At 42.7% G+C, this 15,058-nt stretch overlaps 1 protein-coding gene across 3 annotated transcripts in view; it reads left to right on the top strand.

Annotated features, from left to right (window-relative positions):
- CARMIL1 (capping protein regulator and myosin 1 linker 1) overlaps positions 1-15,058 on the top strand; it is a 206,153-nt gene that overhangs the window by 173,708 nt on the left and 17,387 nt on the right. For all 3 annotated transcript variants that reach the window (XM_075494248.1, XM_075494247.1, XM_075494246.1), the window contains 4 exons: positions 4,615-4,681; positions 5,000-5,196; positions 9,928-10,034; positions 12,867-13,299. In XM_075494248.1, the coding sequence (XP_075350363.1) occupies positions 4,615-4,681; positions 5,000-5,196; positions 9,928-10,034; positions 12,867-13,299 (804 nt within the window). The remainder of the gene's footprint in view (positions 1-4,614; positions 4,682-4,999; positions 5,197-9,927; positions 10,035-12,866; positions 13,300-15,058) is intronic.

The following is a 15,058-nucleotide window of genomic DNA, read 5'->3' as shown; positions in this document are numbered from 1 at the left end:
AGACTAGGAAATAACAGAATTGCCGTTTTTTCTCACTGCTGGTGCCCCAAAATGAAAAAACTGAGACAGCAGGTGGCAGGTTGGCACCATTGGCAAGTGCCATATTTTGGAAACAAACGTCTGAAAACCTGAATTTGCCCCAATATAGATAAAACAAGAGAGATCACATCCTTCTCTGGTTATCCTCTGGAAACACGAAGTGTATAGCACCTCCAAATGTGAGGGATTTGTACCTCATTCTTGCATGTCACCTTTCCTGCTAAGACTTCTAAGTGTTTTGGCTTTAGTTTTCTTTATTTTGGTGACTTCTGGTTTTGCCTCCTTTCCTGAGAATTGCTATTGCTTTGTCTTCCCCATTCATATTCTTTTTTCTTTCTTTTTTGCTGCATGGAGACTCTCTGCTGTACAAGTGTAAGTATTTTTTTAGCTCTGCTGTTTCTGGCCTACTTGTTTATGTTTTTGTGCTCCATTTGCCTCTGTACTGCCTTGTGAGTCTCCTGGGAGACTGTAGTGCCATCCATCTGCACCTACAAATGAAATAGGCAGCAGTTCAGGGATGAGATTGGATTTTACAAAAAGGTTCAGCTAGTGTAGCATCTGAATTTAAAGCATCTCTTGGCTTTAAGACCAAACCAAAGCAGAGTGCTGATGTCGGAGGTATAAGCACAAACGTTACTGCTCAGAAAGAAAAATCTGTTGATTTGCTTTTATATTCAAGCATCGTCCAGCTTAATGAAAGAATGGCTTAAAAATGGACATGAACTAGGGCTTTCTTGCCACTACGGTGGAAGAGATGTCAGGGGTTATCTCAGTTTGGTCAATTGTGGGGTTTTTGTCTAGTTGAATCACCTTGAGCTTTTGACTGCTGTTCTCACCTTTTTGTGCTGTCGCTCGAAGCTGAAAACCTATACGTTGTTTTGCAGGAAGGAGGGTTGAAGCGAGACTGGTTGAGGAGCTGTATTTCAAGAGGGAGGGGGAGGTTGTTCATTAGTTTGTTTGAAATCTTTTGAAAGGGAAGTGATAGGAGGGTCACAGAGCATCCCTGTATCTAATAGGATTGAATATCAATTACTGCGGAGGAGGAGGAGAAAAACATGGAAATGAGCATATCCCTCAGCACTGAGAGTAATTTCAATTATGTATATAATCAAAGAATGTAGACTATCTGAGACCCTGTTGCTAAAAGCACGTTGTTTTCTAGCACTCAAAACAAAGTGATTTTAGTTGTTTTTAATTCCCAAGGTACTAGTGTTCTTCTACAGTTGGCAATATAATTTAAGAAAACTCAAGAGAGCTCAGATAGTTTTGTGAGGAAGGGAGTCAGAAGGGAGGAATCTGGAAAAGTGATCATGGGAAGAGATCGTGGGAGTTTAAAGTTAGCTTGGACACATGAGAGCGTCTAACTCCAAATAAGCCCTTATTTGGGAGCGTGGTGGAGATTTGCTGGCTCCCATCTCCTGCAGAGGGGTACCTTCGTGGAGCCATCACCAGAGATATCAGTGGCTTAGGTGCACGCAGACTTCCAAGAGGGCCTCCCAAGACACAGAGATGCAGTTAATCTTTTTATCTGTTCTGCCTGGCAGATAAGCCAGCAGATATCTGTGTGCTCATGGAAAAGTAGGCAAAACAAGGAATAAATTCAGGAGGTGGTCTGCTGGAATAGAAAGTCCCTGGAACATGTGGAAGAAGCGAAGGAGGGGAGGTTGATACCAATAGCTATTCCCCTGTAGAGGCCACGAACGAAGTGTTAAGGCAGGAGAGCTGCGCTGTGCTTGTGTGGCCAGAGGCGGTGGGAAGGCAGAAGGTGCGTGTCTGCCAAACCTGAACTGCTTTCGTTAACTATGGGAAATGGGGCTTAGGCTGGGGAGAGGCAGAGATCTTTCCCTAGGAGTTCAGATATCTCCTCTGGTAATGACATGTGCTCTGCTGCTGTAGCATACTGCACAGTGGCTGAGATACTAAGCTGAGATTAAGTCTAATATTTTGTAAAAAGAGCACACTGGCCTATTTAAATTAATGCTTTGACCCATTTTGCTCTGTGTGTGATCTAGAAAGTTCACTTGGCAAGAAGCCTTTCATCTGTGCACTTCCTAAACAGGCTAGAAAACAGAAGGTTTTCAAATAAAAGTGTATGTATAGCTATTATTCATGCTGTTAAAGCAAATGGGAGGCATCTCTATCCCTCTGCCTTTATCCCCAGCAACCAAGCTGCTGATGGATCATGCCAAGCTGACAGTAAGTTATAGCAGTGATCCAGAGACTGGCTTACGGTCATCAGCACAAGCTCTGCCGGGTCATCTGGGGACATTTTCTTGTCTGGGAAGGAAGATGAAATCATTCTGTTCCTGGCTGTCGGGGATGTCTTGGAGTGTTTAAGTCCCTGTACAGGAACCTCAAAACTTGCCCCGTGCTGTTTTGCATTGGTGCCCTGGGCTGATGTAGCTCTCAGCTTGTTTGTGTTCATCCAGGAGTACTCTGAACACTGGCCATGGCTGTGAAGTTACGGAGCAATCGGAGGTCTCCCATCAGCCTTGTTTTCTGTCCTCCTTTCTGATCATCTTTAGCGCATGAGTGGCTGCATTATCCTACTAGATGTAATTTCCAGGCGCACCACCAAAAAAAGTGGCAAGCAGACCAAAATGCATGCAAATATACATTAAGAAGAGAAATGGGCTATGGCTGGAAATAAAACCAGGGGACCACTGATAGTGACTCCTAATTGCTGTCCCCCAAATGCTGAGCTGCTTCAACTCTTCTTTACTTGAGGTGCACATGCCTTTCGTTGTTTCAGGTTTGGGTGATGGATCGGCCGTTGTCGAGGTGTGCAGTTCAGAGGCTGTGCAGTTGCGTACCCATTGCACAGTCCACTGCAATTTTGGCTGAAAAAGTTCAGCACCTCTCCAGCCACTTGCCATCAAATCCATTGTATTTAATTTATTGGTAACTCTGAAAGTAATGTCTAACCTTTTGATGCAGTAACACTTTGCCTGCTCATTAGTTTCAAGGTAAGTCTGCTCAGGTGACAAGCTATTTCCTGGCTTGTATCATTTACTGGTGCTTGTCAAATGTAGAAGTGGAAACCTGCAACAGCTGAAGGTACCGTTTTTTCCCAACAATGTGCATGGCAATAAAAACAGAGCTCTGTTGCCCAGACAGTGCTATCACTGCCCGCTCTGTAGTCTGCAAGTCCTTTTCTGGCCTTGAGAAGATGGGTAATAACTTTCCTATTACGAAAATCTGTCATAACCCTGAGCATGTGAATAGTGGCATAATAATCCTCCTGACTACTTTGGATGGGAATATGAATTCAGTACATGTAAGTCTGCGCACCGAACTTTCCATACATAAAAACTAGCAAATGTTTACCTCAAACAATTCATGATTTGTCTGAAATGTCAATGTCAACTATGTCTTTTCTGGCTCATACAAAATTGATACTACTAAACTTGATTAACAGTTCTGTTAATGAGTTGTGAGCCGTAACAGCTTCCTGACTGACACTCCAGATTTGAAGCCACTAGGCTTCAAGACTAGCAAGTAAATGGAAGTATATGGATGTCACTAAAGCCAGCATGTACGACTCTACCACAAAAGGAGCCCATCTTTGCAGAAGCTGAGTCATTTTAAATTAACTCTTTAGAAAACCTTCAGGTCAACTTTTTGTTTTATAGTTTTACAATGCTGAGCTATGTTAAGAGGTTCGGAATTGGTGATGCATGCATTTCCTGTAGCAAGACTGTCTTTTTTGCCATGCAAACTTTCAGAAGAGTTCAGGCAAGAAAATAAGGGCAACTGTCTTCCAAAAATAACAAACTCAGGTCTTAAATCTGAGTATTTATGCTCTTAAGGCAACATACTCCTTTTTTCTGGGAGTGTGAAGATGAGGAAAATAATAGCGCATAACTTTCAGTAACTGTGTTCAATGTATGCCAAGGTAATTTTCCGCCTATTCTCAGCGTATCTAAAGTCCAGGGAAGTCATGTGTTTGCTGGAGATATTGCTAACACTGACTCGGTATTTTTGCTTTTTGAAGAAGGGCTGTGTGCTCCAAGACTGCATTGTCCTAGGGAAGTTTGGTGAGCTGTGTGGTGGTGTCCAGAGGCATAGATACCTGAATTTTAATCATTCCCAGTAGCATGTCTGAGGTAATGAACTGAGGACATGTATTTTGTATCAAAAATAAAAGCCAGAACAAGGGGGAGACTATCCCTGGTATTGTCATTAACTGTACAGTACTGGACGCAGTAATTAAGTTTTCTGTGCCTCGTGATCTCAAATGCAGAGGTGAGGTTTTAATAGTTCCCTTACAGTTGGGGATCCATGAGTTAATGCTTGGACAATTCAAATAATCATCCTGTGTACAGCCTACGGTTTTAATGGGAAGAATAAACTACCTCCCTGGTTCTGTTCAAAGTCAGTTGAACAAAATGTCAATTTAGAAAAAGTTTGGAATGTTTGAGAAGGGGAGGAAAAAACCCCATTCCCTCCTGGTGTTAACCAATTCAGATCTTGAAATGATACATAGGCTTGAAGAACTGATTTAGAAAGGAAAAGGTGTTCTTTGTCATTTCTTCTGTCCGCTAAAGTAATTTTTGTTTTGTTTTATGTTGATAGATGACTCCTAAATCAAAAAGGAAAAGCATCCACAGTAGAATGCTCCGGCCAGTGTCCAGAGCTTTTGGTAAGTGAGGATTTCTTAAAACCTTTTGGCTTTTTGGCTTGCCTGAGATTCTTCTAGGTAGTTCTTGACTGAAAAGCACAGGTGACTCTCCCTCCCTCTGGATTGCATTTCAGGCCCACACTGGTTGCTTTGTTTTGTGGCTCTGCTAGTGTGTTTGGTAGTAAATATTTGCTCACAGTGCTCTGTCTGCTCACCAACATGTTGTGGCTGAGTTCTCTAAATGTGTTTATAATTATTTACCACAAAAGAGAGGCATGTCATTGTCTTTTGTTTTAAATAGCATGTTAAGTCTAATTAGAAAGTTTTGATTTCTCTTAGAAATGGAATTTGATCTAGATAAAGCACTGGAAGAAGTACCTATCCATATAGAAGACCCACCATTTCCTTCCAGCAGGCCAGACAAACGAACTTCTGGATTCATTTCAGAGCTGCCATCAGAAGAAGGGAGAAAACTGGAACATTTTACAAAATTAAGGCCCAAAAGGAATAAAAAGCAGCAGCCCAGCCAAGCAGCAGTGAGTCTATATTAAAATATTGCTGGCGATGTCGCCTGTTGATTGCTTTTTGCCGTGAATCAGGTCTTGCAATGTAATGAGGACAACTGTTAAAGTTTTAAAAGCCATAAGCAACTACTTCATTTTTCTTCTGGTATTCATGTCTTTCAGTGTGCAATCCCTATTACAAGCTTTTTGTCTTGTTTGACACAGCCTAAAACCAGGATATGTTTTATCCTTTTTTAATTTGCTTTTGTTTTTTCATGGAAGCAGTTTCTGGAGGTACTTGGAGCTTTCAAAGGAAACGCACAAAATATCATGAGACTTTTCAATTATATTGCAAGGGTTTGTTAAGTCTTAATCCTTTTTTCTGCCTGCATTAAGATGTGGTAACTTGGCATGAATTCTTATTTCTATCAGCTCTCAGAGGAGCTACTCTGTGACACCCAGCTTCCCACAGCTCCTTAACTAAAGGTGGTGGTTGGGCCAGCAAATCTGCATAGTCACAGATCTGCTTTTCATGCTGGAGCCTGTCTTAGAAAAGCAAAACAGAAGAGCACTGTCTATGAAAGGCATTGGTGTGAACCCATGGAGTATGGAGTTCCCGCAGTTCCATTTCCTTGGCATACCACATCAATAAAGATTTATTTCTGTGTTGGTATGTCCTCGGGGTATGTAAGGACAGATCTGGAGGAGTTTCAGAGCTATCTCATGGCAGCAGAGCACAGCTGATATGATAAGTAGCCCTTATCAAGGGGCAGCCATTGCTGCTGAGTTATGTTGCCTAATAATGAATGCCTGTGGCCTCTTCTGCTTCCTGAGGATTGTCGGCAGAGATGACCCTTGAAAATTTCCCTAATGCTGGGAAAGATCATATCAGGCAGTAGAGTGCTTTTTGCACCACTTGGAAATGGAGAAACCTTCAAGCAGAGGGGATATGCAAGCCAACTTTCCATTCCCTTGCACTTTACAGGGAAGGATAGAGGTAGCAGAAGGATGGCCTGGTCTCCGCGTTGTAGTGAAAACACATCTGTGTTTACTTCTTCCAATTCCAGTTCTTCAGAAGACACATGTTTTCCCAGTTGCTAAACTTGCCTCTCTTCCAAACTTACTCAGCACATTCCGTGCCATCTGCACAGGAGTGTGGAAGGAGTGGGGGCATGGGAGGGCAAGTGCTTCGCTACCAGGCATGGAACTAGGACACACAATATCTTGCTCAACAGAAACAAAAAGCTTAAAGCTTACTTCTTGGAGAGGAGAAGTGTTACTTCCCATGATAGTGCAATGTTGTGGGAATGCTCATCCATATTGAATTAATTAGGAAATGAGGGGTTTATTTAGTTGCAGAAATTGAAAGGAACTTTTTTACTTAAACTCATTTGTCTCTGTCTTGTTTTTATGGACCATTTAATTCCTTACTAGTTCTGACCTCATAACAAGTCTAAACAAATCTTTGAAAGACTTAAGATGTTTGCTTTGATGCTTCCGAAAATGAAACAGCCAAATTTTGAAGGCCAGAGTCATGAGTGGACTCTGTGCATTGTTTGCAGAATTTATTTGCTGCTGGGTTTGCCACTTTGAGATTGCAGAAAGCAGTGGTTAGGAAAAGCACTTGAAAGGTGAGCGGCAAAATCTTGACCTTTTCTACCACTTAAAGCAGGTCTGTTGGGTTGTTGCTGTTCCCATTATTTCCATTTAGTAATTTAAAGGGTCTCAGATGATCATAGCTGTACTTCTCTGGTTTTTCTGGAAAACAGATTTGTTCTTTGAAAGCTGAAAAATGTAAGAAAAAAAGGGAAAAATGAAGAAAAAAGGGATAAATGTAAACTTTTAATGTGGGGTGGGTGGGCGGGCAGAAGAAAGATTTATAGCTTTGTCAGAGTTTTTGCTGAAATGAGTGTTCAGAGGGAAAAAAGAAAACCTCAGCATCACCCACCCCCAAGTAGCTTTGAAGCAATACGGTGAAACAGTTGTTTATCATTTAGATTTTTGTGAGTCTTAACCTCATGAAATCTTCCATCATGTGTGAAGATTTAGTACAGCAAAGAGGTGAATCTATAATGTGTGAAAGAGATTGTGATTCATCTTATTTATTTCTGCTTCTATAATAAAGAAACATAGAAGGCTCACTTTTAAACTTAGGCTAAAAAAAATAAAATTGACAAATGAAAACTTAACCTTTTTTTCTTTTTTAGCATTAGGAGCATAAAACACGAAATAAACCAGAGCTCAGGCTTCTACATTAACACTGATTACTAAAAGGCATTACAATAAACATCTATAAGAAAATCCTGTGCCTTGAGGAACTTATTAGGCCCTCAACATTTGTGTACATCTTTAGTACATTTTTAGGAACTTGCTGCTGTTTCAGATGCAAACTGTTTTCTTTTTTGAGGTAGATCTTATCATTTGCTGTAGATCTTTGGATTCTTGCATTACTTCCCCTTCAGGAGATGCACTTGCCTTTGATACTTACATGTTTGTTCCTGCTATCTGGAGGGCTCCAGTATCAATATTAAATGGTTTCTCATTTCTGTTGAAATGCGTCAGCCGCTTTTGGTTGACACATTTCGGTTGAAACATCAGTGTCAACTGTTTTTTGACTGAGAAGGTAAATATTTACATTGAGACAACCAGCACTGGTATGACCGACCCAGATGTTAGTATATGCATTGCTGCCTAGTGTCAGGTGTTCCAGCTAAACAAGTTATCTACAGAAAGCCCCAAAGGTGGCAGAGTTGGCAGTCTGAGAAGTCATTGTGCTTCTTAGAATAAAACTGTTTTTTACAGAAAATATGCAGTTTGACTGGCAACAAAGCAGTCATTACCAGGTGGGCTCTTTTCAGATCAGTATTACATTGCTACAGCAGGTATCACTAAAATATTAACTATTATCTTTGATAACAAAGTAAATACTAGGCTTCTAACAAGGTTCAGCCATGGAAAGTAAAAAGTTTCATGGATGTGTCAAAGCATTAGTTCATATACAGTCCATTGTCCTGGTTTAATGAGGCTGAGTTTGATGTCAACAGTAGCTTTTAAGAGTATTTATTTTTCTTTTTAGAGGCATAGAAAAGAGTGTGCATTCCAGCTGAAAGGGGAAGCTGGGATTACTCGGAGTTATCGTGGCAACTAGGAGATTCCTTGATTTTAAATTGTTTCAAGTTACAAACCCTGCTATTTTGTGGCAGACTGATTCCTGGTTGTTAGTAGTACCAAGAATACAAGTGGGTTGGGTCTTGTGGAGTCCTCTGTATTCACCTAAAAGGTTTCCATACGGCATTTAAATTGAAGGAAGTCTCTCTACTGGTAATAGAGCTTTTCCACATCAAAGCTACATGCGGGAGCTAGACCACATGAGAAATCCTCCCAGGAGACAGAGTGTTTCAACTTCAGGAGGCTGCAGAGTCACCAGCTAATCTTCACAGGACCTTTGTGGTTGGCAGGTATTACTAAGTCAGCCTGATTTAGATGCCTTCAGTCACCCACATTCAAAATGTGGGCATTGAAACCAAAGAAAGGGAGCAAGTTTTCCATTTTCAGACATTCAGTGAAAACCTGTGTTCAGTTCCTAAAGTGAAACACTTGATTCTGTATTTAGAGTCTCTGCTTTTGGAAGTGCTGGATTGAATGAATTATAAAAGACTGTGTTAGCCTGCTGGAGCTGTTTCTAAATCTCTAAATCCAAAATCCAGAACATATGTTTTTCTCTGAACAAGGAAACAACTAGCTGTTGAAAATACTTTCTCTTCAGGTCACCACCTGATCAGGATTTAATTTTTCCTTAACTGCTTTTTTTCCTTTTCTAACTGAACTAGTGCTCTATTCTCACAAGCCCAAGGCATTTGATTCCTGGCCTCATGCATTGCAGTATCCAGTTTGTCACTGGTGCTTTGGGTTACAGAATCACAGAATCACAGAATCATATAGGTTGGAAAAGACCTTTAAGATCATCGAGTCCAACCATAAACCTAACACTGCCAAAAACCACCACTACACCATGTCTCTAAGTACCTCATCCAAACGTCCTTTAAATACCTCCAGGGATGGCGACTCAACCACTTCCCTGGGCAGTCTGTTCCAATGCTTGATAACCCTCTCAGTGAAGAAAAATTTCCTAATATCCAGTCTAAACCTCCCCTGGCGCAACTTGAGGCCATTTCCTCTCATCCTATCACTTGTTACCTGGGAGAAGAGACCGACCCCCACCTCTCTACAACCTCCTTTCAGGTAGTTGTAGAGAGCGATGAGGTCTCCCCTCAGCCTCCTTTTCTCCAGGCTAAACAGTCCCAGCTCCCTCAGCCGCTCCTCATCAGACTTCTGCTCCAGACCCTTCACCAGCTTCGTTGCCCTTCTCTGGACACGCTCCAGTACCTCAATATCCCTCTTGTAGTGGGGGGCCCAAAACTGAACACAGGATTCGAGGTGCGGCCTCACCAGTGCCGAGTACAGGGGCACAATCACTTCCCTAGTCCTGCTGGCCACGCTATTTTTGATACAAGCCAGGATGCCATTGGCCTTCTTGGCCGCCTGGGCACACTGCTGGCTCATATTCAGGCGGCTGTTACTTTGTGTTCGATGTAATACGTCGACTGGCCTGACTAAAGGGAGAATTCCAGTGGTGATTCTGTTGTCTGCACTGAGGTTTGGCTGGCATACGCAATTTTTATAATGTCTTAACTCTTAATTATTATCATTGAAACAAATATGCTTAGATTATTATATACCAGAGAGAGTTTTTTCTTCTGTCAGGTGTCTGCTGGAGTGCCTCCAGAAGGGGATCAGAATGGCCTCATGGGGAGAGTGGATGAAGGCGTAGATGAATTTTTCACTAAGAAAGTGACAAAAATGGATTCAAAGTAAGTTGAAATTGAATTTTTTAAAAAAATTTTAAAAAAAAAAAAAAAAAAAGGATCCACCCTGATAGCTGGGCAAATAGCACTTCTGAGTTGTATTTGACTTCTCTTCCCAATATCCAGGGTTGCTGTTGTCAAAGTCAGAAAATACCTTAGTAGTCAAGACATTGTGAGTTCAATTACCCTCCCTTAAAAATGACTACTTTGAAATAAATTGCTTTAATATACTGTGTGGGGGGGATTATTGACTAGTGTGTATTTTTATAATTCAGTTGACTTCATTTTACCCTTCAGCGGAGCTCATTAGAGCTGAAGCAGAGCTGTGTATTGGTTGAGGATCTCCTTTCCAGTGCTAGTAGTACACACGGGTGTCTCTGTCTAGTAAGGACTGCTGTTGGGCACAGTGTTTTGATAGATGACAGTAGGTTTATATTGTTTTAGAAATATGTTAAAGACATGTTTGACCAATTTATAGTGTTTCAGATTTAGGCAATACAATCATCTGAAAGCTATGTCTCCTTCAGCTTTGTATAAGGGTTATACAGCTTATACAATTGCTTTGTAGCTGATCGTATGTTTACAGAACCGTGCATCTAGATGTTCTTGCATCCATGCATGTTTGTGTACATACACACACACACACACACACACACACACACAAAAATACTTACATAAATAAATGAGAAAGCTAGGGCGATTTCCAGACAACTTGGAATGACCCCTTCTGTGCTGTATGTGAAATCCATTAAGGAAAATGGTAGGTGTTTCCTACCAGTGGCAGGAAAAGCAAATGTTTTAAAGTCACTGTGAGTTATAAATACATATAGTGACATGTCAAGCCATGTGTGATACACTATGTGTAGTGGTAAAATTACGGTAGCTTTGAAAAATGGATTAGCCACGTTAAGTTCAAGGTGCTTTCAGACTACTGCATCCTCCTATGCTTCCCTTGGGTGCCTGCCAGCCACACGTTTCAGATGTCCCCGTGATCTTGCACTATCCCTGTGTGCCTGTCCCCAGCCATGCCCATTGCTAAGGATCTTTGCTCCATTTGCTGCACCGGTGGCTCTCTCTCCTATTGGGGTGCTCTTATGCAGATGTGTTATACGCCCAGCTTTCCCCTCAAGTGTGAATACTCGGCTTGTAAGATGCCTGCAGAAAATCTTACTGGCAGGTCTGGCAGGTGGGTTGTTTTTTGGGGTGGTGGGTTTTTGGGTTGTTTGTGGTTTTTTTGTTTTTTTTTGTTTTTTTTTTTTTTTTTTTTCCTGAGGGTGCGCATCTGTACTATAAAGGTGACTTCTCTGTGTTCCTTATTGAGAGAAGGTGGCTGTGCCACCTAGTTCCTATTTCAAGCAGCGCCCTTAAGGGACAAGATCCTCCCCAAAGCTGTGTGAATCATGTGTCTGACTCAGTTGTTCTCCTTTTACTAACGGGCAGATAAAAAACAGAGGTAATGCACTCTGGAAACAGAGCAGAGTGAAATTGTATGTTGTGGTGGGTTGACCCTGGCTGGATGCCAGGTGCCCACCAAAGCCGCTCTATCACTCCCCCTCCTCAGCTGGACAGGGGAGAGAAAATACAATGAAAGGCTCATGGGTTGAGATAAGGACAGGGAGATCACTTACTGATTACCATCACAAGCAAAACAGAATCAACTCGGGAAAATTAATTTAATTTATTACCAATCAAATCAGAGTAGGGTAATGACAAATAAAAACTAAATCTTAAAACACCTTCCCCCCACCCCTCCCTTCTTCCTGGGCTCACCTTCACTCCCGATTTTCCTACCTCCTCCCCCCGCATCAATGCAGGGGGACGGGGACTGGGGGTTGCAGTCAGTTCGTCACATGTTGTCGCTGCCGCTCCTTCCTCCTCACGCTGTTCCCCTGCTCCAGCGTGGGGTCCCTCCTACGGCTGCAGTTCTCCACAAACTTCTCCAGTGGGTTCCTTCCCATGGGGTACAGTCCTTCAGAAACAGACTGCTCCAGCGTGGGTCCCCCACGGGGTCACAAGTCCTGCCAGCAAACCTGCTCCAGCTTGGACTCCTCTTTCCACGGGTCCACAGGTCCTGCCAGGACCCTGCTCCAGTGCAGGTTTCCCATGGGGTCACAGCTTCCTTCGAGCACATCCACCTGCTCTGGCATCGGGTCCTCCATGGGCTGCAGGTGGACAGCCTGCCTCACCATGGCCTTCACCAGGGGCTGCAGGGGAATCTCTGCTCCGGTGCCTGGAGCACCTCCTCCCCTCCTTCTTCACTGACCTCGGTGTCTGCAGGGCTGTTTCTCTCACATTTTCTCACTCCTCTCTCCGGTGCTGTTGTTGCACAGCAGTTTCTTCCCCTTCTTAAACACGTTATCACAGGCAAGCTACCACTGTTACTGATGGGCTCAGCCTTGGCCAGTGTTGGGTCCGTCTTGGAGCCAGCTGGCATTGGCTCTGTTGGACATAGGGGAAGCTTCTAGCAGCTTCTCACAGAAGCCACCCCTGTAGCCCCCCAACTACCAAAACCTTGCCATGCAAACCCAATACATATGTGCATAGACAGCTTGGGCAGAGTTGTCTGGTGTTAGAAACAGCTGGTTGCCCAGTGCAGATGAAATAGTTGCCTCTCTTCATTATACCATGCACAAGGCCAGCACAGGAATCCTCCAGACAGTATGATCAATGTTAATTGCCCAGTTTTTAATTTAGAGACACCACCTAATGACTGGGCCTAGGGCAACATATGGATCATACAAAAGATTGGCTTTGCCCAGGAGAATTCATGTGGTACTATTTAAAAGAGAGGGAGGAGGGGAGTGGAGAAGAGTTTAAAATGTCTGTGTCTTTTATTAGGAGACCATCAACTAAAAGTTCAGACAGCAGTGAGCCCAGTGAAGCAGGTGATGAGAAGAAGAAAAGGGACTCAAGGAAGAGTGGCTTCCTTAACTTAATCAAATCAAGAGGCTCCAAATCTGAACGTCCCCAGACTGTGTTGGTGGCAGAGGAGCCCTCTTCACCCAAGGTTGCTGCAAAAAGTCCAGCTGTGGACACAAGCAAGAAGGAGGTAAAGCCTGCAGAGCAGAACGGTGGTACAGAGCGATCCGAGGAATTAAAGACGCCAGACTCACTAGAGGAGGCACAGCCAGACGATGCGGCAAAAGCTGAGAGGGGTGACAGCAAAGGAAGCCCACAAGGAGGCCGGAGGTATGGCGTGCAGGTGATGGGCAGTGGACTTCTTGCGGAAATGAAAGCCAAGCAGGAGAAGAGAGCAGCCTCTGCTCAGAAGGTGAAGGCAATTTGATTTCTCTTGAGTTGTTGAAAAAATGAGCAAGAGCTAGGTGTCTTCAGGGGAGGTGGGTTGGGTCTACAAGGGTTGGTGGCTGGGGCTTTGACACATCAGTCCTGCTTTCCACCAGGGAATATGGTTTTCCTGCAAGAGGATTGCTCTCTGCTGTGGTGGTTGAACACAAACATCCTGGCCAAGGACTAGGCTTCACATGTGGAGCAGGAGATGCACCCTTAAGCCTGCATTTTCTCTCCTCTTGTGGAGGAGGTGACACCAGCTCTTGCGCTTGATATCAGGCCATCACAAGCACAGAAGAGGACACTTAATTGTTTGCATTTATTACAGAGTAATTTTTGGGCAACTAGTAAGCACAGCTTGGATTTCTCCACTCTATATGATGTGTGGTTTGTTCACGAGTAATAAAGCGTGCTTTAAAAAAGGTAAAGCTAGGACAGACTTCTTACTGTGTGCCCCCTGCACACTGGTACGTCAGGTGTTTGGCAGAATTAACTACAGTGGTAGCTATCTGTACTCTTCTCTTTTGGAAGGTGATGTAGAAACATGGAGAGATATACTGTATTTTAAATCATATATTCCATGCAGAGAAGTAAATCTGGCTTCCAGACACTGTTTATAACTATTCAGCTTATACTTTCCTTGTTGCACTTTTTTAATGTCCTTTTGTACCACACCTATTTATTTTCATGCCTTTGATTTCTGTATTTCAAATACTAACACTCAAAGAAAATAAGCGTATGTTAGAAAAAATTAATCGGTTCCCACTTATCTGTCTGGATTCCCTTCACACTCTCTAATTTTCTCCTCTGTGAAGTGCTGATGCTGGGCAGGAACCCTGCTTCACTTCGCAAATGTGCGGAGTGGAATATCCTTGCGTTGCTCCAAATCATTTTGTGCTGACTTATTTTGCCTGATGCCCATTTCCCATTGAACTTCCCCATTATCATCCCCCACTTCCTCCCAGCTGCAGTTGGCATGTTCTAAAATTACCAAAGGATCAGCCTTTTCTCACTCCTCTCTTCCTCTTCAACGTGCAGGGCACTCAGATGCTATCCATTCCCCACCATTATCCCCTGTAATTTGGAAGGTGTTACCTTACAACAAAGTTCATCTGCAAGCTTAGCTGTGTTTTCCCTCCTTTAACACATTGCAGAGTTGTCTTGCTGTGACCAAGCAAGGCACCTGAAGTTCATTTTTACCTTTCTTCATAGTCTTATAGTGCTTGCCATGATGTTTGAACCATTCCTGCAGACACTGGAGTCTTGCAATAAGCAGATTCAAATTAACACCGTAGTCTATGGCTCATTAAAGGCATCGTCAGCATAAAAACGATTTTTCTAAATAAATGACCCATTCTCACCTTTCTCATTGGTGCTGATTAGTGCCCATGAATAGTCTCATTGATTTCTAAAACACCAAGTTTTCAAGTAAAATGCCATGTGATTTTAAATGAGTGTTATGCTCTGCCTGCAACTTATAAAATACCAAGCTACTCCAGATTATATAAATTTTTACAACTGCATAAATTGTGCATGCTTGGTGCTCTTCAAGTTCTTAACACTTGTGATCTAAAGTTAGTCAGATCTGGAATGATGTGACTGAGATAGGATCTTAGCATGTGTAGGTTTTTTTTAAGTGGGGAGAGTAAAAGTCGTCTTCAATTGATGAGCTTTCGTAGCATTGATTAAAAACTTGAATTTCATCTATCAAAAAGAAAAGTTATTGCCTTTTCCCAGTATTT

The sequence above is a fragment of the Mycteria americana genome, chromosome 2 (genome assembly GCF_035582795.1).
Source record: "Mycteria americana isolate JAX WOST 10 ecotype Jacksonville Zoo and Gardens chromosome 2, USCA_MyAme_1.0, whole genome shotgun sequence".
Lineage (NCBI taxonomy): Eukaryota > Metazoa > Chordata > Aves > Ciconiiformes > Ciconiidae > Mycteria > Mycteria americana.
The sequence above is the reverse complement of the archived record's forward strand: the minus strand, read 5'-3'. Positions and strand labels throughout refer to the sequence as shown.